Source organism: Aphelocoma coerulescens, chromosome 31 (assembly GCF_041296385.1).
Source record: "Aphelocoma coerulescens isolate FSJ_1873_10779 chromosome 31, UR_Acoe_1.0, whole genome shotgun sequence".
Classification (NCBI taxonomy): domain Eukaryota; kingdom Metazoa; phylum Chordata; class Aves; order Passeriformes; family Corvidae; genus Aphelocoma; species Aphelocoma coerulescens.
In genome coordinates, this window is record NC_091044.1 from 916,240 (window position 1) to 936,872 (window position 20,633).

At 65.5% G+C, this 20,633-nt stretch overlaps 1 protein-coding gene across 3 annotated transcripts in view; it reads left to right on the forward strand.

The window, feature by feature from the left end:
* Positions 1–2,646: 2,646 nt before the first annotated feature.
* Positions 2,647–20,633, forward strand: part of KDM5C (lysine demethylase 5C) — a 37,514-nt gene continuing 19,527 nt past the window's right edge. The window contains exons 1-13 of one of the 3 annotated variants that reach the window (XM_068998152.1): positions 2,647–3,338; positions 6,533–6,610; positions 6,713–6,835; positions 8,644–8,814; positions 8,892–9,026; positions 9,124–9,247; positions 9,844–10,022; positions 10,123–10,281; positions 11,922–12,041; positions 13,259–13,417; positions 16,534–16,715; positions 19,060–19,222; positions 19,294–19,413. In XM_068998152.1, the coding sequence (XP_068854253.1) occupies positions 2,721–3,338; positions 6,533–6,610; positions 6,713–6,835; positions 8,644–8,814; positions 8,892–9,026; positions 9,124–9,247; positions 9,844–10,022; positions 10,123–10,281; positions 11,922–12,041; positions 13,259–13,417; positions 16,534–16,715; positions 19,060–19,222; positions 19,294–19,413 (2,331 nt within the window). In that variant the 5' untranslated portion in view covers positions 2,647–2,720. The remainder of the gene's footprint in view (positions 3,339–6,532; positions 6,611–6,712; positions 6,836–8,643; positions 8,815–8,891; positions 9,027–9,123; positions 9,248–9,843; positions 10,023–10,122; positions 10,282–11,921; positions 12,042–13,258; positions 13,418–16,533; positions 16,716–19,059; positions 19,223–19,293; positions 19,414–20,633) is intronic. The other 2 variants (XM_068998150.1, XM_068998151.1) reach the window with 2 other exon arrangements.

The following is a 20,633-nucleotide window of genomic DNA, read 5'->3' on the forward strand; positions in this document are numbered from 1 at the left end:
GCGCCCCCCCCCCCAGGGGTGGGGGGGGTCCCGGCCAGCCGGGTGCCCCTCCCGCCATCCCGGGGGTCCGGCGGCGAGGCTGCCCCCCCCCGTCCCGGTCCCACCCCGTTCCCAGCTCAGGCTGAATGTCACATGGCACTTTAACCTCCCCCCCCCTCCTCCCCCCGCCCCCCCGGCCGCCTGGGCCTCTCCCCCTCCCCCACGGGGGTTTTTTGGGGGGGGGGGGGTCCCAGGCGGCCGGGCCCCCCCGGGGAGCCCCCCAGGCACCCGCATGCGCCCGCGCCGGGCCCTGTACATAAGAGACTGTATATTTGATGCTTCATAAACGGACCGGCCGGCCCCGCCCGCGAGCCCTTCTTGGGAGGGGGGCGAGCACACGCCTGTGGGGGCTACAGGGGACCGGCGGTTGAGCTCTGGGGGGTGGGGAGGGGGCTGGAGGGACTGGGAGGCTCTAGGGGCTGCAATAGGGACCGTGGGGCTGTGGAGGTTCTGGGGGGCTATAGGGTCCTGGGGTCTATAGGGGCCGTGGGGGTTATGAAGGTACCGGGGGTCTTTAGGGGATGCATGCAGGGGTCCTGGGTGTTTATAGGGCTCCAGGGGGGTCCCGTGGGTCTGTGGAGTCTTGGGGGTCCATAGGCACCATAGGAGTCCATGGGGGTCAGTGGGGGTCTGTATGTTCCACGGGGGCCCTCTGGGGTCCTATAGGGTCCATAGGGTTCCTGGGGGTCCACAGGGATTCATGGGGGGTCCATAGGGGTGGGGGTCTATAGGGTCCATAGGAATCCATGGGGGTCCCAGGTGTCTACAGGGATGGGGATCTACAGACTCCATAGGGGTCCATGGGTGTCAGTGGGGGTTTATAGGTTCCAAAGGGGTCCTGGGGGTCTGTAGGATCCATGGGGGTCCTGGGGAGTCCATAGGGGTCTATAGGGGTCTACAGGGTCCATGGGGGTTCTGGGGAGTCCATAGGGGTCTATAGGGTCCATGGGGTTCTATAGGATCCCTGGGGGTCCTGGGGAGTCCATAGGGGTCTATAGGGTCCATGTGGTTCTATAGGATCCCTGGGGGTCCTGGGGAGTCCATAGGGGTCTATAGGGTCCATGTGGTTCTATAGGATCCATGGGGGTCCTGGGGAGTCCATAGGGGTCTATAGGGTCCATGTGGTTCTATAGGATCCATGGGGGTCCTGGGGAGTCCATAGGGGTCTATAGGGGTCTACAGGGTCCATGGGGGTCCCGGGGAGTCCGTAGGGGTCTATAGGGTCCATGGGGTTCTATAGGATCCCTGGGGGTCCCGGGGAGTCCATAGGGGTCTATAGGGTCCATGGGGTTCTATAGGATCCCTGGGGGTCCTGGGGAGTCCATAGGGGTCTATAGGGTCCATGTGGTTCTATAGGATCCATGGGGGTCCTGGGGAGTCCATAGGGGTCTATAGGGGTCTACAGGGTCCATGGGGGTCCCGGGGAGTCCGTAGGGGTCTATAGGGTCCATGGGGTTCTATAGGATCCCTGGGGGTCCCGGGGAGTCCATAGGGGTCTATAGGGTCCATGGGGTTCTATAGGATCCCTGGGGGTCCCGGGGAGTCCATAGGGGTCTATAGGGTCCATGGGGTTCTATAGGATCCATGGGGGTCCCGGCGAGTCCATAGGGGTCTATAGGAGTCTATAGGGTCCAGGGGAGTCCATAGGGGTCCATAGGGTCCATGGGGTTCTATAGGATCCCTGGGGGTCCTGGGGAGTCCATAGGGGTCTATAGGGTCCATGGGGTTCTATAGGGTCCCGGGGAGTCCATAGGGGTCTATAGGCTCCATGTGGTTCTATAGGATCCCTGGGGGTCCCAGGGAATCCATAGGGGTCTATAGGGTCCATGGAGTTCTATAGGATCCCTGGGGGTCGCGGGGAGTCCATAGGGGTCTATAGGGGTCTATAGGGTCCATGGGGGTCCTTGGGGGTCCCGAGGAAGCCGCGAAGGAGCAGAGGGGCGTGGCCGGAGGGGGCGGAGCTCCGGACAAACCCCGCCCCTCCTCATGGCCCCGCCCCCGCGGCCGCCGGACGCGCATGCGCGGTGCGTCCCTTTAAACGTGCACAACAAGTCCCGGCCCCTCCGCTGACCCAGCCGCGGAGGCGAGCGGTGCCGTGGATCCCTCCGCTGCGGAGGGGGCGGAGCCTGGGGACTATTTCCCCATTCCTCATCCCTCCACACTGCCTGCCACCATCCGGGCCGCGGCAGGGGGGTTCCGGTGCTGTTTTCCCGCTCCCCGTTTCCGTTCTCGCCGGCGGTCGCGGCTCCCGGCGCCGGTCCCCGTCCCGCGGCGGAAGGACACGGCGATTCACAGCACCGCCCGGGGCGGCGTGCGCGGCCGCGCCTGCGCAGTGCGCGCGTGCGCGCGGGCGGGGGGCGGGCGGCAGGAGGAGGAGGATCCAAGATGGCGGCGGCGGCGGCCCGGCCGGGGGGACCGGGCAGGCCTCGGGTGTGAGGCGGGCGGAGCGCGGGGCGGCGGGGCCGGACGGGCCGGAGGGGCGGCACAGGGGCCGCGGAGGGGCCGGCGGGTCGGCGGAGCGTGCAGGCGCTGTCCTCACCCCCCCTTTCCCCGCGGCTCGGGGAGGGGGGGGCGGCCCGCGGCCTGTGAGGGGGCGGCGCGGGGGCGGCGGGGCCTCCATGGCCCCCTGAGGGGGTCCCCGCGGGCAGCCCGGGAACCCCCCGCTCCCCTCGGTGCGAGGGATGGAGGAGGGGGAGCAGCAGCGCGCAGGGAGCGGCTGGGCCGAGTGGGGGCCCGGCCCGGGGGGGTCTCCGCCGTGGGTCCCCCCCCCGCCGCCCGACGGGGACGAGGAGCTCAAGCGGGGCCGCGGCGCGGAGTGGGGGGGGCCGGAGCCCCCCGGGGACGCGGGGCCCCCCCGGCCGGCGGCCGCGCCCCCCAAAGCGGCGGGGGACGAGAAGGCCGCGAGCGCCCCGCGCCCCCCCCGGGCCGGGGGCGAGCCGCGGGGTAAGGGCGGGGGGGGACCCGGCAAAGGGCCCGGGGGGCGGCCCCCGGGCGAGGAGCGGAGCCCCCGCAAGCCCCCCGAGGAGCGCGGGGCCCGCGGCGGGGATCGGCCCGGCCCCGAGGACAAGGCCCGGCGGCCCCTCGGGGGTCCCCGCGGCGGGGCCGCCCCGGAGCAGCGCGGGGAGTGGGGGTCGCCGTGGCTGCCGGCCGAGCCGGAGCCCCCCGAGGACTTTCTGCCCCCCCCCGAGTGCCCCGTGTTCGAGCCCAGCTGGGCCGAGTTCAGCGACCCCCTGGGCTACATCGCCAAGATCCGCCCGATCGCCGAGAAAAGCGGCATCTGCAAGATCCGACCCCCCGCCGTGAGTATGGGGGGCCGGGGGGGGGGCTGCGGGACCCCCTCGCAGTGGGGAACCCCCGTCCCTCGGGGGGCTGGGGGCTCTGCCCGCCGGGCTCGGCGTCCCTCGGGTGTGGGTTTGGGGTTGGTGGCCCCCCCCCCCGGGGGCAGAATTGTTTCCTTGGTGGGGTATTTTCTTAATTTGGGGGGTGGTAATTACCTCCCCCCCCCCCCCCCCTTTGGGAGCATTTTCCTGTTTAAGGGGGTGCTTGTCTCCCTGCGGGAGGGGTATCTTTTATTTTGGGGGATAATTGCTTGTCGGGGGGTGTTTCCTGTTGGGGGGTGATTGCCCCCGTGGGGCGGGACCTCCCCAGTTGAGGGGGGGGGTAATTTCCCTTCCCCCCCGGGGTAATTTCTCATTTAGGGGGGTTAATGACCCCCACCAGGGGAGTAATTCCCCCCCCCACCCCCAGTGCCTCAGTGCTCCTGCTGCATTTTCGGGGGGAAATACCCCGGGGGGGGCAATTAGGGACTCGGGGGGGGTCTGTGGGGGAGGTAAATACCCACGGTGGGGGGGGGAAGGAAAGACCTGAGCTGTGGGGGTCTGTGTCTGCTTGGGGGGGTAAATGCCCCCCTCCCCCGTTTAGGGATAAACTCGAGGGGGGAGCGCATGTAAATCCGCCCCCCCCGATGTGGGGTAACCCCGGCCGCGGGTCCCGCCTGGGGGGAGGGGGGATTTTGGGGGTCCTACACAGCCCAAACCTCGTGGTGGGGGAGGGGGGCCAGGCTCCCCCCCCCCACTCCCCTCGCTAGGGCCCCTCGTGCTCGGTGGGGGGGGGATGGGCCGGGGGTGACCCCGGGGAACTCGGGGTGTCCCCCCGCGGGCTCCGGGGGGGTCTCGGTGCCCCCCCCCCGGCGGGTTCTGGGGGGGGTCCCGGCGCTCCCCCCGCGGCCTCACAACAACAACAGTGACACGGCCAATATGGCGCCAGCGCCGAGCCTTTGTCTGCGGGCGCGGGGGGGTCCGGCCGCTCCGGGGGGGGGGCCCCGGCTCGGGCAGCGCCCCCCGGGATGGGGGGGACCCGGGGGGGACACTGGGGGGGGAAGGGGGCAGGTGGCGGCCGAGCCCCCCCGTCCCCACCGACCGCGCTCTCCCCCCCCCACCCCCCCATTCCCGGGCTTGTTTCCTGTTTGGGGGGGGGGTCGCGCTCCGTCCCCGCGGCGGGGGGGTCCCTTTGTCGCCGTGGCCGGTTTGGGGGGGCCCTGTGTGGGGATGGGGGGGGGGACAGGCCGAGCCGGTCCCCCCAGCTCGGCGAGGGAAGGGCTTCCGGGAGGGCCGGGCCGGGCCGCGCTGGCGTCACCGGCCCCGCGGGGCACCCCCGGGTGTCCCCCCGCCGAGGGGGGTGCGGGGGGGGGGGGGCACGGGCAGGGCACCCACCCCCCGAATTTGGGCTGTGGCCCCCCCCGTTCCCCTTTGGCCTTTCACCAGGGCTGATCTGCCTGTGTGGGACTGGGGGGGGCCGTGGCTGCTGACCCCCCCCGGCCCCCCAAATTTGGGCTGGGTATTCCCTGTGTGGGGCTGGGGGGGGCATGGCTGCTGACCCCCCCAGCCGCCCAAATTTGGGCTCTGTATTCCCTTTGTGGGACTGGGGGGGCCATGGCTGCTGACCCCCCCAGCCGCCCAAATTTGGGCTCTGTGTTCTCTGTGTGGGACTGGGGGGGGGACCATGGCTGCTGACCCCCCGGCCCCCCAAATTTGGGCTCTGTATTCTCTGTGTGGGACTGGGGGCATCATGGCTGCGGACCCCCCCCCGGTCCCCCAAATTTAGGCTCTGTAATTCCTGTGTGGGACTGGGGGGGGCCGTGGCTGCTGACCCCCCCGGCCCCCCAAATCTGGGCTCTGTATTCTCTGTGCAGCACTGGGGGGGCCATGGCTGCTGACCCCCCCGGCCCCCCAAATTTGGGCTCTGTATTCCCTGTGTGGGACTGGGGGAGGCCATGGCTGCTGACCCCCCCAGCGCCCCAAATTTGGGCTGGGTATTCCCTGTGTGGGACTGGGGGGGGGCCATGGCTGCTGACCCCCCCGGCCCCCAGATTTGGGCTCTGTGCAGCACTGGGGGGGCCATGGCTGCTGACCCCCCGGCCCCCCAGATTTGGGCTCTGTATTCTCTGTGTGGGACTGAGGGGGCCATGGCTGCAGACCCCCCCAGCCCCCCCAAATTTGGGCTCTGTGCAGCACTGGGGGGGGCCATGGCTGCTGACCCCCCTGGCCCCCAAATTTGGGCTCTGTATTCTCTGTGTGGGACTGGGGGGGGGCCATGGCTGCTGACCCCCCCGGCCCCCCAAATTTGGGCTCGGTATTCTCTGTGTGGGACTGAGGGGGGCCATGGCTGCTGACCCCCCTGGCCCCCAAATTTGGGCTCTGTATTCTCTGTGTGGGACTGGGGGGGGGCCATGGCTGCTGACCCCCCCGGCCCCCCAAATTTGGGCTCTGTATTCTCTGTGCAGCACTGGGGGGGGGGCCATGGCTGCTGACCCCCCCAGCCGCCCAAATTTGGGCTGGGTATTCCCTGTGTGGGACTGAGGGGGGCCATGGCTGCTGACCCCCCTGGCCCCCAAATTTGGGCTCTGTATTCTCTGTGTGGGACTGGGGGGGGGCCATGGCTGCTGACCCCCCCGGCCCCCCAAATTTGGGCTCTGTGTTCTCTGTGTGGGACTGGGGGGGGCCCTGGCTGCTGACCCCCCCAGCCCCCCAAATTTGGGCTCTGTGCAGCACTGGGGGGGCCATGGCTGCTGACCCCCCCGGCCCCCCAAATGTGGGCTCTGTGCAGCACTGGGGGGGGCCATGGCTGCTGACCCCCCCGGCCCCCCCAAATTTGGGGTGTTTGTTCTCCCCTGTGTGTGCATGATGTGGGGGCCATGGCTGCTGACCCCCGAAATTTGGGCTGGCTGTTCCCTGTGCAGGATGGGGGGCCCTTGCTGCTGACCCCTCAGATTTTGGGCTGTGTGTTGTTCCCTGCCCATGCAGGATGAGGGGGGGGGGACCTTGCTGCTGACCCCCCTCTGCCCCCCATATTTGGGGTTTTCTCCCCTTTTTTCCCTATGGAGCTCCCAGGGCTGCCCTGTTTGTCCCACACGGGGGGGGGCGTGGCTGCTGACCCCCCAAATTTGGGCTGTGTGTCCCTCTGCCCATCCCTGACCCCCCCCTTGCCCCTCCAGGACTGGCAGCCCCCGTTTGCTGTCGAGGTCGACAACTTCAGGTTCACCCCCCGCATCCAGCGGCTCAATGAGCTGGAGGTGAGTGAGGTGGGGGGCTTGGGGGGGGGGCTTTTGGGGCTGCTTTTGGGGTGTGCACAGCTCTCACCCCCATCTTTGCCTCCCCATTTCCCCCTCCCGCAGGCGCAGACCCGGGTGAAGCTGAACTACCTGGACCAGATCGCCAAATTTTGGGAGATCCAGGGCTCCTCCCTCAAGATCCCCAACGTGGAGCGGCGCATCCTCGACCTCTACAGCCTCAGCAAGGTACGGGGGGGGGGCATCTGGGGACCCCCACCCCTGGGGGACTCCCCCCTTGCCTGGGGGTCCTGCCCTGCTGGGGTGGGGTGCAGGGTTAGGGAAGGTGCCCCCCCCCCCGTGATAATTGTCTCCTGGGGGGGTATTTCCTATTCTAGGGGGGGGTAATTGCCCCCCCCTTGGGGGTGATGGGTGCTCTGGGGGTGTATTTTTTATTGGGGGGGTGGGTAATTATCTCCAAGGAGGTCGTGGTCTCATTTAGGAGGATTAATTGTTTCTCTTTGGGGCTGTATTTCCATTTAGGGGGTAATTTTCCCTCCTGGGGGGGGTATCTTAGCCGCTGGGGGGGGGATTGTTCCCATGGGGGTTATGTTCCCATTTAGGGGGTTATTCCTCCCCCCCAGCGGGGGGAAATTGGGTGTTTTGCCATTTTGGGGGTCAGTGTTCCCCTTGGGGGGGGTATTTTTTGTCAGTGGGGAAATTGCCCCTTTGTGGGGAATATGTTCTTGTTTGGGGGGGTTAGTTGCCTTGTTTGGGGGTATTTTCCTGTTTATGAGCTTAATTGTTTTTTGGGAGGGTATTTTGCTGTTTTGGAGGATATTTTTTATTTAATGGGGGTAATTACCCCCACCTGGGAGAATGTTCCTATTTAGGGGGGTAGTCATTTCCTCTGGGGGAACATTTTCTAATCAGGGGATTAATTACTTCTGTGAGGGGGCACGTTCCCATTTTTGGGAGTTTACTGTCCCCAGAGGGGGTGTGTTCCCATTTGGGGGGGATGGGGCCCTTTAATGTGGTTCTCCCAGCGAGGTGCGTGGGGGTCCCCAGGGCGTTCTGGGGTGTTCGGTGTCCCCTTGCTGGTGGTGATGGAGGGCTGGGGCTACGAGGCCCAGTGGTGGGCACGGGCGGATCTGGGGTGTCCCTGGGTGCTGTGGGTGGCTCTGGGGTGTCCCTGAGTGCTGTGGGTGACTCTGGGGTGTCCCTGAGTGCTGTGGGTGCCTCTGGGGTGTCCCTGAGTGCTGTGGGTGGCTCTGGGGTGTCCCTGGGTGCTGTGGGTGGCTCTGGGGTGTGCCTGAGTGCTGTGGGTGGCTCTGGGGTGTCCCTGAGTGCTGTGGGTGACTCTGGGGTGTCCCCAGATGCTGTGGGTGGCTCTGGGGTGTCCCCGGGTGCTGTGGGTGGCTCTGGGGTGTCCCTGAGTGCTGTGGGTGGCTCTGGGGTGTGCCTCAGTGCTGTGGGTGGCTCTGGGGTGTCCCTGAGTGCTGTGGGTGGCTCTGGGGTGTGCCTCAGTGCTGTGGGTGGCTCTGGGGTGTCCCCAGATGCTGTGGGTGGCTCTGGGGTGTCCCTGGGTGCTGTGGGTGACTCTGGGGTGTCCCCAGATGCTGTGGGTGGCTCTGGGGTGTCCCCGGGTGCTGTGGGTGGCTCTGGGGTGTCCCTGGGTGCTGTGGGTGGCTCTGGGATGTGCCTGAGTGCTGTGGGTGGCTCTGGGGTGTGCCTGAGTGCTGTGGGTGGTTTTGGGGTGTGCCTGAGTGCTGTGGGTGGCTCTGGGGCGTCCCCGGGTGCTGTGGGTGGCTCTGGGGCATCCCTGAGTGCTGTGAGTGGCTCTGGGGTGTCCCCGGGTGCTGTGGGTGGCTCTGGGGTGTCCCCAGATGCTGTGGGTGGCTCTGGGGTGTCCCCGGGTGCTGTGGGTGGCTCTGGGGTGTCCCCAGATGCTGTGGGTGGCTCTGGGGTGTCCCCGGGTGCTGTGGGTGGCTCAGGGGTGTCCCTGAGTGCTGTGGGTGGCTCAGGGGTGTCCCTGAGTGCTCGGTGTCCCCCCGCAGGTGGTGATGGAGGAGGGGGGCTACGAGGCCATCTGCAAGGACCGCCGGTGGGCGCGGGTGGCCCAGCGCCTGTCGTACCCGTCGGGCAAGAACATCGGCTCGCTGCTGCGGGCGCACTACGAGCGCATCATCTACCCCTACGAGATGTACCAGTCCGGGGCCAACCTGGTGGTGAGTGCAGGGCCCAGGGGGGGGCCGGGGACCCCGACCCTAACCCCGAACCACGCTGAGGGTCCCCGTCCCTCCAGCAGTGCCACACGCGGCCCTTCGAGAGCGAGGAGAAAGACCGGGAGTACAAACCCCACAGCATCCCCCTGCGCCAGTCCGTGCAGCCCTCCAAGTTCAACAGCTACGGCCGGCGCGCCAAGCGCCTGCAGCAAGAGGTGGGTACCCCAAAACCCTCCCTGGGTACCCCGAAACCCTCCCTGGGCACCCCAAACCTCCCCCCGTGGACCCCCCCCTGACGCCGCTGTCCCGCAGCCCGAGCCCACGGAGGAGGACATCGAGAAGAACCCCGAGCTGAAGAAGCTGCAGATTTACGGGGCCGGCCCCAAAATGTTGGGGCTTGGGCTGGTGGCCAAGGATAAGACCCTGCGGAAGAAAGGTATTGGGGACCCCTCGTGTGGGAGCTTGGGGGGTGCAGGGGTGGCTGGGACGCCCTAAATCCTTCTGGGAATTCTTTGCCTTTTTGGGGTCGTGTTTTTGTTGCTGGTATATCTCCATATTTCTTTTGGGATTCTCTTTGGCCACAGTTTGGGGTGCCTGAAGTTACTTTGGGTTCTTCAGGGACCCTCTTCCCTTCCTCTCTCCTCTCCCCTGCCCTGTTCTTTTGGGTCACACCCCCCAGAGTTTCTGGGTACTCCTCCTCATTCTTTTGGGGTGCCCTCCCGCACCCACAGCTTTTATGGGATGGTTCCTTCTCACTTCTTTAGGAACCCCCTCTCCCCAGCTGCTTGTGGACAGACTTTTCCATTTTTTGTGGACAGACACCCCTCTCCCAGTCTTTAGGGACCACCTTCCCCCCCATAATTGCTTCGGGATCCATTTCTCTCTCCGTTTTTTTGGGTCTCCCCCCATCCTTCTGACCCCGTCCTATTTTTCAGGACCCTTTCCCCAATGGTTCTGTACCCTCCAATGTTTCTGTAACCCCCCCCAATGGTTCAGCACTCCCCAAATCGCTCATTAACCCCCTCCCCACAGACAAGGAGGGTCCCGAGTGTCCCCCCACGGTGGTGGTGAAGGAGGAGCCGGCGGGGGAGCCCCGGGGGTCCCCGGGGTCCCCGGGGGCGCGGGACGGGCGGGAGGAGCTGCGCCACAGCCCCGAGCCCTGCACCAAGATGACGATGAGGCTGCGCCGCAGCCACAGCAACAGCCAGTTCGTGAGTAGGGGGCTCCTGGGAGGTGGGGCAGGGCTGAATTCGGGGTGGGACCCCCTGCCCTGAATCCCCCCAAAATCCCTTTTCCCCCCCCCCCCCGCAGGTGGATTCCTACATCTGCCGGATCTGCTCACGGGGCGATGAGGACGACAAGCTGCTGCTGTGTGACGGCTGTGACGACAACTACCACATCTTCTGCCTGCTGCCCCCCCTGCCCGAGATCCCCAAGGGCATCTGGCGCTGCCCCAAATGCGTCATGGCGGTGAGGGGGCACGCGGGGACGCCCCGGGACCCCCAGCGCGCGTCACGTCCCCGCCGCGGGGCGGGACCCCCGCTCTGTGGGGTCCTGTCGTGTCAGGGGGGCGAGGGGGGGTCTGGGACCGTCCCATCTGAGGGATGGGGCTTCCCAAATCTCATCCAGGCCTGTCTGTGGGGTGGGGAGCCCCCTCTGTGGGGCTGGGACTCCCAGTGTTTCATGGTGTCCGTGGAGGATCAGGGGTTGGGGTTGGGGTTGGTTTGGTGTGAGGGGATGGGGACCCCCAGGTCTCACCCAGTCCTGTCTGTGGGGCTGGGACCCCCAGTGTCATTCGCATCCTGTGTTGTCTGGGGGGTCAGGGACCCCCACTCCTGGTCCAGCCAATCTGGGGGCCCCCAGATCTCATCCAGTCCTGTCTGAGGGGCTGGGGACCCCTCTCTGTGGGGTCAGGGACCCCCGTGTCACATCTGAGGGGCTGGGAACCCCCACACCCACCCCTTGCCTCACACCCCAATCCCACCTGTGAGGCTGGGGACCCCCAGCTCTGCACTCCAACTCTCCCTGTCCCCGTGGACCCCCAACTTAGTGTGCAGTGTCCTCTGTGTCCCTGGGGCCTTGCCTGGTGTCCCCAAGCCCCCCTGACCCCCTCCTGGTGTCCCCAAGGCCCCCGACCCCCTCAGTGTCCCCTGACCCCCTCCTGGTGTCCCCAAGCCCCCCCAACCCCTCCTCGTGTCCCCTGACCCCCTCCTGGTGTCCCCAAGCCCCCCTAACCCCTCCTGGTGTCCCTTGACCCCCTCCTGGTGTCCTTGAGCTCCCCTGACTCCCTCCTGGTGTCCCCAAGCCCCCCCGACCCCTCTTGGTGTCCCCTGACCCCCTCCTGGTGTCCCCAAGCCCCCCTGACCTCTCTTGGTGTCCCCAAGCTCCTTCACCCCTCTTGGTGTCCCCTGACCCCCTCCTGGTGTCCTTGAGCTCCCCTGGCCCCCTCCTGGTGGCCCCAAGCTCCCTGACTCCCTCCTGGTGTCCCCAAGCCCCCCCGACCCCTCTTGGTGTCCCCTGACCCCCTCCTGGTGTCCCCAAGCTCCCTGACCCTCTCCTGGTGTCCCCAAGCCCCTCTGACCCCCTCCTGGTGTCCCCTGACCCCCTCCTGGTGTCCTTGAGCTCCCCTGACCCCCTCCTGGTGTGCCCAAGTCCCCCGACCCGTCTCAGTGTCCCCTGACCCCCTCCTGGTGTCCCCAAGCCTCCCTGACTCCCTCCTGGTGTCCCCAAGCCCCCCTGACCCCTCTCCTGGTGTCCCCAAGCCTCCCTGACTCCCTCCTGGTGTCCCCAAGCCCCCCTGACCCCTCTCCTGGTGTCCCCAAGCCCCCCTGACCCCCTCCTGGTGTCCCCAAGCCCCCCTGACCTCTCTTGGTGTCCCCAAGCTCCTTCACCCCTCTTGGTGTCCCCTGACCCCCTCCTGGTGTCCTTGAGCTCCCCTGACCCCCTCCTGGTGTCCTTGAGCTCCCCTGGCCCCCTCCTGGTGGCCCCAAGCTCCCCTGACTCCCTCCTGGTGTCCCCAAGCCCCCCTGACCCCTCTCCTGGTGTCCCCAAGCCCCCCTGACCCCTCTCCTGGTGTCCCCAAGCCCCTCTGACCCCCGGTGTCCCCCCAGGAGTGCAAGCGGCCCCCGGAGGCGTTTGGCTTCGAGCAGGCGACGCGGGAGTACACCCTGCAGAGCTTCGGCGAGATGGCCGACGCCTTCAAGGCCGACTACTTCAACATGCCCGTCCACGTGAGCATCCCACATCCCCCCAGACCCCTCTGGATCCCCCCCAAATCCCCACAGACCCCTCTGGATCCCCAAAACCCCCCTGAACCCCCCAGGCCTCCCTTCCTTCAGTGAGATGGCCAACGCCGCCTTCAAGGCTGACTGCTTCAACGTGCCTGTCCATGGGAGCCCCCCAAAACCCCCTCAGACCCCTCTGGATCCCCCCAAAACCCCCCTCTGGACCCCTCAAAACCCTCCAGGCTCCCCTGAACTTCCCTCCCTTTGGGGAGGTGGGTGATGCCTTCAAGGCTGATCTCTTCAATGTGCTCATCCGTGTAAACCCCCCCCAAAACCCCTCATGGACCCCCCAAAACTACCCTGAACCCCCTTGAGACCCCCGGATCCCCCTGGACAGCCCAAACCCCTCCAGACCCCCCCAGACCCTCCCACTTTGGCAAGGTGGATGACACCTTCAAGGCCAGGTTTTTACCAAATTAGTCTAAAACCCTCCTGGACCCCCCCCAAAAGCCCCCTGAGAGCCCTGGACCTTTCCTGGACGCCCCAAATTCCCCCAAACCCCCCAGATCCCTTTCTCTTCAGTGAGGTGGCTGATGCTCAAGGTCACTGACTTCATGTGAGCCCCCCCAAAAAACCCCCAAAACCACCCTGGACCCCTCTAAGACCCTCAGGACTCTCCCTGGACCCCCCAAACCCCTCCAGCCCCCCCCAAAACCCCCTCCTTTTGATAGGATGGGTAATGCCTTTAAGGCCAATGACTTCATGTGAACCTCCCAAACTCCTCCCAAAACCTTCACAGACCCCCCCCAAACCTTCTCTGAGACCCCCAGATACCCCCTGAGCCCTCTGGGTACCCCCAAATCCTCCAGGCCCCCAAACCCCCCAGATCCCCCTTCTTTGGTCAAGGTGGGCGATGCCTTCAAGGCCAACTACTTCACGTGACCCTCCAAATTCTGCCCCAAACCCCACCCAAAACACCCCGAACTCCCCCCAAATCCTGCCCCCCAAACCACCCTGGACCCCTTTAATACCCTCAGACTCCCCCTGGACCCCACAAACCCCTCCAGGCCCCCCTCCTTTAGGCAAAGCGGGCAATGCCTTCAAGGCCGATGGCTTCACTTGAGGCTCCAAATTCCTCCCCCAAACCCCAGCCAAAAACCCCCAAACTTGCCCCAAAACCTCCCCAAAACCCCCCTACCTCCTCTGAAGCCCCGTGCCCGCAGATGGTGCCCACGGAGCTGGTGGAGAAGGAGTTCTGGCGCCTGGTGAACAGCATCGAGGAGGACGTGACCGTGGAGTACGGGGCCGACATCCACTCCAAGGAGTTCGGCTCCGGCTTCCCCGTGCGCGACGGAAAACGGCGCCTGTCCCCCGAGGAGGAGGTGGGACGGGCCACTGCCACCTCCCTGGGGGCCACTGTCACTGTTCTGGGGCCACTGTCACCTCCCTGGGGGCCACTGTCATCTCCTTGGGGGGCACTGTCACTGTTCTGGGGCCACTGTCACCTTCCTGGGGGGTGCTGTCACCTCCCTGGGGGCCACTGTCACTGTTCCGGGGCCCCTGTCACCTCCCTGGGGGCCACTGTCACTGTTCTGGGGCCACCGTCACTTCCCTGGGGGCTACTGTCACTGTTCTGGGGCCACTGTCACCTTCCTGGGGGCCACTGTCACTGTTCTGGGGCCACTGTCACTGTTCTGGGGCCACTGTCACCTTCCTGGGGGGTGCTGCCACCTCCCTGGGGGCCACTGTCACTGTTCTGGGGCCACTGTCACCTCCCTGGGGCCACTGTCACCTTCCTGGGGGGTGCTGCCACCTCCCTGGGGGCTACTGCCACCTCCCTGGGGGCCACTGTCACTGTTCTGGGGCCACTGCCACCTCCCTGGGGGCCACTGCCACCTCCCTGGGGGGCACTGCCACCTCCCTGGGGGCCACTGTCACTGTTCTGGGGCCACTGTCACTGTTCTGGGGCCACTGCCACCTCCCTGGGGGCCACTGTCACTGTTCTGGGGCCACTGTCACCTCCCTGGGGGCCACTGTCACTGTTCTGGGGCCACTGTCACTTCCCTGGGGGCCACTGTCACTGTTCTGGGGGCCACTGTCACTGTTCTGGGGCCACTGTCACCTCCCTGGGGGGCCACTGTCACCTCCCTGGGGGCATTTTCACCTTCCTGGGGCCCTGGCACCATCCTGGGGACATTGTCACCACTCTGGGGGGCACTGTCACTGTTCTGGGGGCACTGTCACCTCCCTGCGGGCCACTGTCACCTCCCTGGGGGCATTTTCACCTTCCTGGGGCCCTGGCACCATCCTGGGGACATTGTCACCACTCTGGGGGGCACTGTCACTGTTCTGGGGGCACTGCCACCTCCCTGGGGGGCATTGTCACCTCCCTTGGGGCCCTGGCACCATTCTGGGGGGCATTGTCACTTCCTTAAGGGCACTGGCACCGCCTTGGGGACACTGTCACTGCTCTGGGGTCACTGCCACCATCGCTGCCACCACCCTGGGGTCACTGCCATCATCACTGCCACCACCCTGCAGGGCACTGACCCCACAGGGCCACCCCATGGGTCCTAGGGGTGTCCCTGTGCCCACCCTGGGGGGGTCCCTGTCCCCAAAGTGTCATCCTGTGGTCCCTTGGGGTGTCCCTGTGTCCACCCTGGGGGGGTCCCTGTCCCCAAAGTGTCACCCCATGGTCACCAGGAGTGTCCCAGTTCCTGTGGTACCTGGGGGTGTCCCTGTCCCCAAGGTGTCACCCCATGGTCACCAGGAATGTCCCAGTCCCTGCAGGGCGGTGACACCATCCCCCAGTCCCCGTGGTGGGGATGATGCCATCCCTGGGATTGTCCCTGTCCCCACACTGGGGGTGCTGCTGTCCCTGGGGGTGTCCCTGTCCTGTGGGGGGGGTGACCCCGTGTCCCCTGTCCCCACAGGATGTGGGGGTGATGCGGTGCCCCTGTGCCCTGTGGTGACCGTGTCCCCCTGGTGCCCCTGTCCCGTTGGGTGCCCCTGTCCCGTTGGGTGCCCCTGTCCTGTTGGGTGCCCCTGTCCCGTTGGGTGCCCCGTCCCCTGCAGTGACCGTGTCCTGTTGGGTGCCCCTTGTCCTGTTGGGTGCCCCTGTCCTGTTGGGTGCCCCGTCCCCTGCAGTGACCGTGTCCTGTTGGGTGCCCCTTGTCCTGTTGGGTGCCGCTGTCCTGTTGGGTGCCCCTGTCCCCTGCAGTGACCGTCCCCCCCGGGTGCCCCTGTCCCCCCCCTGGTGCCACTGTCCTGTGGGGTGTCTGTGTCCCCCCCAGTGCCCATGTACCCACAGTGGCCCAGTCCCCCCGGTGCCCCCGTCCCCCCAGTGCCCCCGTCCCCCCAGTGCCCCCATCCCCTTGGTGCCCCTGTCCTGTTGGGTACTCCTGTCCTGTTGGGTGCCCCTGTCCTGTTGGGTACTCCTGTCCTGTTGGGTGCCCCTGTCCCCCTCTGGTGCCCCTGTCCCCCTCTGGTGCCCCTGTCCCACCCCCCCCCGGTGCCCCTGTCCTGTCCCCCCCCCGGTGCCCCCGTCCCCCTTGCGGTGCCCCCGTCCCCCTTGCGGTGCCCCCGTCCCCCTTGCGGTGCCCCTGTCCTGTTGGGTGCCCCTGTCCTGTTGGGTACTCCTGTCCTGTTGGGTGCCCCTGTCCCCCTCTGGTGCCCCTGTCCCACCCCCCCAGTGCCCCTGTCCTGTTGGGTGCCCCTGTCCCCCCCCCCGGTGCCCCTGTCCCCCCCCCCCGGTGCCCCTGTCCCCCCCCCGGTGCCGCTGTCCCCCCCCGGTGCCGCTGTCCCCCTCTGGTGCCGCTGTCCCCCTCTGGTGCCGCTGTCCCCCCCCTGGTGCCCCTGTCCCCCCCCAGTGCCCCTGTCCCCCCCCTGGTGCCGCTGTCTCCCCCCCGGTGCCCCTGTCCCCCCCCGGTGCCCCTGTCCCCCTCTGGTGCCCCTGTCCCCCCTCAGTGCCCCTGTCCCCCTCTGGTGCCGCTGTCCCCCCCCCCGGTGCCGCTGTCCCCCCCCGGTGCCGCTGTCCCCCCTCAGTGCCCCTGTCCCCCCTCAGTGCCCCTGTCCCCCCCCTCAGTGCCCCTGTCCCCCCCCGGTGCCCCTGTCCCCCCCCGGTGCCGCTGTCCCCCCTCAGTGCCCCTGTCCCCCCCCCGGTGCCGCTGTCCCCCCTCAGTGCCCCTGTCCCCCCCCCGGTGCCCCTGTCCCCCCTCAGTGCCCCTGTCCCCCCCCCTCAGTGCCCCTGTCCCCCCCCGGTGCCCCTGTCCCCCTCTGGCGCCCCTGCTCCCCCCCCGGCGCCCCTGCTCCCCCCCTGGTGCCCCTGCTCCCCCCCTGGTGCCCCTGTCCCCCCCCTGGTGCCCCTGTCCCCCCCCTGGTGCCCCTGTCCCCCCCCTGGTGCCCCTGTCCCCCCCCGGTGCCCCTGTCCCCCCCTGGTGCCCCTGTCCCCCCCTGGTGCCCCTGTCCCCTCCCGGTGACGCTGTCCCCGCTGTGCCAGGAGTACGCGGGCAGCGGCTGGAACCTGAACGTGATGCCGGTGCTGCAGCAGTCGGTGCTGTGCCACATCAACGCCGACATCTCGGGCATGAAGGTGCCCTGGCTCTACGTGGGCATGGTGTTCTCGGCCTTCTGCTGGCACATCGAGGACCACTGGAGCTACTCCATCAACTACCTCCACTGGTGGGGCTGGGGGCACTGGGGAGCCGGGGGGGCGATTTTGGGGTGTCTGGGGGTTACTTTGGGGTGTCTGGGGGTGATTTTGGGGTGTTAAGGTGCCATCGGGGGTGACTTTGGGGTGTCTGGGGGTGATTTTGGGGTGTTAAGGTGCCATCGGGGGTGACTTTTGGGGTGTTTGGGTGCCATTGGGGGTGACTTTGGGGTGTCTGGGGATGACTTTGGGGTGTCTGGGTGCCATCAGGGGTGACTTTGGGGTGTCTGAGGGTGATTTTGGGGTGTTTGGGTGCCATCGGGGGTGACTTTGGGGTGTCTGGGGGTGACTTTGGGGTGTTAAGGTGCCATCGGGGGTGACTTTGGGGTGTCTGGGGGTGATTTTGGGGTGTTAAGGTGCCATCGGGGGTGACTTTGGGGTGTCTGGGGGTGATTTTGGGGTGTTTGGGTGCCATTGGGGATGACTTTGGGGTGTTAAGATGCCATCAGGGGTGACTTTGGGGTGTCTGGGGGTGATTTTGGGGTGTTTGGGTGCCATCAGGGGTGACTTTGGGGTGTCGGGGGATGACTTTGGGGTGTTTGGGTGCCATTGGGGATGACTTTGGGCTGTCTGGGGGTGACTTTGGGGTGTCTAGGGATGACTTTGGGGTGTCTAGGGATGACTTTGGGGTGTCTGGGGATGACTTTGGGGTGTCTAGGGATGACTTTGGGGTGTCTGGGGATGACTTTGGGGTGTCTGGGTGCCATTAGGGATGACTTTGTGGTGTTTGGGTGCCATCAGGGGTGACTTTGGGGTGTCTGAGGGTGATTTTGTGGTGTTTGGGTGCCATCAGGGGTGACTTTGGGGGGTCTGGGGATGACTTTGGGGTGTTTGGGTGCCATTGGGGATGACTTTGGGCTGTCTGGGGGTGACTTTGGGGTGTCTAGGGATGACTTTGGGGTGTCTGGGGATGACTTTGGGGTGTCTGGGTGCCATTAGGGATGACTTTGGGGTGTCTGGGGATGACTTTGGGGTGTCTGGGTGCCATCAGGGGTGACTTTGGGGTGTCTGGGGGTGACTTTGGGGTGTTAAGGTGCCATCGGGGGTGACTTTGGGGTGTCTGGGGGTGACTTTGGGGTGTTAAAGTGCCATCAGGGGTGACTTTGGGGGGTCTGGGGGTGGCTTTAGGGTGTTTGGGTGCCATCAGGGGTGACTTTTGGGGTGTCTGGGGGTGACTTTGGGGTGTTAAGGTGCCATCAGGGGTGACTTTGGGGTGTCGGGGGGTGACTTTGGGCTGTTTAGGGGGGCATTTGGGTGCCCTGGGAAGTGCTGAAATGGTCAGTGAGATGTTTGGGGGGTGTTGGAGTGGCCAGAGAGGTATTTGGGGGCCATGTGGATATTTTGGGGGTGTTTAGGTGGTCAGGGGGGTGATTGGGGGGCAGTAGGAGGTTTTGGGGTGGGCTAAGGAGGTTTTGGGGTGGGCTAAGGAGGTTTTGGGGTGGGCTAAGGAGGTTTTGGGATGATACATGTTGGGATGAGATTTTGGGGTGGCATAGGGAGGTTCTGGGGTGGTAGAGGGTGGGATGAGGAGGTTTTTTGGGGTGGCATAGGGAAGTTTTGGGATGGTGGTACATGTTGGGATGAGATTTTGGGGTGGCATAGGGAGGTTTTGGGGTGGTAGAGGGTGGAATGAGGAGGTTTTTGGGGTGGGATAGGGAGGTTTTGCGGTGTAACAGGGTGGGATGAGGAGATTTTGGGGTGGGATAGGGAGGTTTTGGGGTGGGATGAGGAAGTTTTTGGGGTGGCATAGGGAGGTTTTGGGGTGGTACAGGGTGTGGTGAGGAGGTTTTTGGGGTGGGATAGGGAGGTTTTGGGGTGGTACAGGGTGGGATGAGATTTTGGGGTGGGATAGGGAGGTTTTGGGGTGGGATAGGGAGGTTTTGGGGTGGGATGAGGAGGTTTTTGGGGTGGCATAGGGAGGTTTTGGGGTAGTACAGGGTGTGATGAGGAGGTTTTTGGGGTGGCATAGGGAAGTTTTGGGGTGGTACAGGGTGTGATGAGGATGTTTTTTTGGTGGGATAGGGAGGTTTTGAGGTATAACGGGGTGGGATGAGGAGGTTTTTGGGGTGGGATGAGGAGGTTTTTGGGGTGGGATGAGGAGGTTTTGGGGTGGGATGAGGAGGTTTTGGGGTGGGATGAGGAGGTTTTGGGGTGGGATGAGGAAGTTTTTGGGGTGGCATAGGGAGGTTTTGGGGTGGTACAGGGTGTGGTGAGGAGGTTTTTGGGGTGGGATAGGGAGGTTTTGGGGTGGTACAGGGTGTGATGAGGAGGTTTTTGGGGTGCGATGAGGAGGTTTTTGGGGTGTCCCATCCCCAGGGGCGAGCCCAAGACGTGGTACGGGGTCCCGTCGTTCGCGGCCGAGCACCTGGAGGAGGTGATGAAGAAGCTGACGCCGGAGCTGTTCGAGAGCCAGCCCGACCTCCTGCACCAGCTCGTCACCCTCATGAACCCCAACACCCTCATGGCCCACGGCGTCCCCGTGAGTTGGGGGTGTCCCCCGACCCCTCCTGGCCCTGTTAGCCCCCGCTGACCCCGGTCGTGTCCCTCTAGGTGGTCCGGACCAACCAATGCGCCGGCGAGTTCGTCATCACCTTCCCCCGCGCCTACCACAGCGGCTTCAACCAGGGCTACAACTTTGCCGAGGCCGTCAACTTCTGCACGGCCGACTGGGTGAGTGCTGGGAGCTCTGGAATACCCGGGGGGGCTACAAAATGTACCTGGGGGGGCACAGAATGTCTGGGGGAATCAACAGAAAAAAAGCCTGGGGAAGGCAAAAGAAGAAATCGAGGGAAACGGGGAAATCTGTGGTGGAAGCCTTGAAGGAACAGCAGGAGAACCCCAAATCCAGGAGGGCATAAAATGTACCAGGAGGGGCTCTGAAATAGCTGTGGGGGCTCAATGAGAAAAACCTCATGGAAAACAGTAAAATTTGGGGGGGGGGAAGCTCTGGAAGAATGACAGGAGAAGCCAAAAGTCAGCACTGGGGGTCCCAGCTGGGTTCAGGGCTGTTTCCCCAGATGGGTTTGGGGCTGTGTTTAGGGGTGCCCCCCGGATTTGGGGAGCCCCCTGACACCCCGTGCAGCTCCCCGTGGGCGGGCGGTGCATCGAGCACTGCCCAGTTCAGGGTTAGGGTAAGGATTAGGTTTAGGGTTAGGTTATGGTTAGGTTAGGTTGGGGTTAGGTTGGGGTTAGGTTCTCCAGGTTTGAGGGATCAGCACTGGGGGTGCTCCCAGCTGGGTTTGTGGCTGTGTTTAGGGTTAGGATTAGGTTTAGGGTTAGGTTTAGGGTTAGGTTCCCCAGGTTTGAGGGATCAGCACTGATCCCGGCTGAGTTTGGGGCTGTGTTTAGGGGTGCCCCCCGGTTTTGGGGAGCCCCCCCCCACAGCTCCCTGCAGGCAGGCAGTGCATCGAGCACTACGTGCTCCAGGGTTAGGATTAGATTTAGGGTTAGATTAGGGTTAGGTTAAGGGATCAGCACTGGGGGTGGTCCCTGCTGGGTTTGGGGCTGTGTTTAGGGGTGCCCCCCGGTTTTGGGGAGCCCCCTGACACCCCGTGCAGCCCCCTGCAAGCAGGCAGTGCGTCGAGCTCTCCCTGGTCCAGGGTTAGGCTTAGGCTAGGGTTAGGTTCCCCAGGTTTGAGGGATCAGTACTGATCCCAGCTGGATTTCAGGCTGTGTTTAGGGGTGCCCCCGGTTTTGGGGATCCCCCTGACACCCCGCACAGCTCCCTGCAGGCAGGCAGTGCATCGAGCGCTACCTGGTCAGGGTTAGGGTTAGGTTAGGCTTAGGATCAGCACTGGGGGTGGTCCCAGCTGGGTTTCAGGCTGTGTTTAGGGGTGCCCCCCGGTTTTGGGGATCCCCCTGACACCCCGCACAGCTCCCTGCAGGCAGGC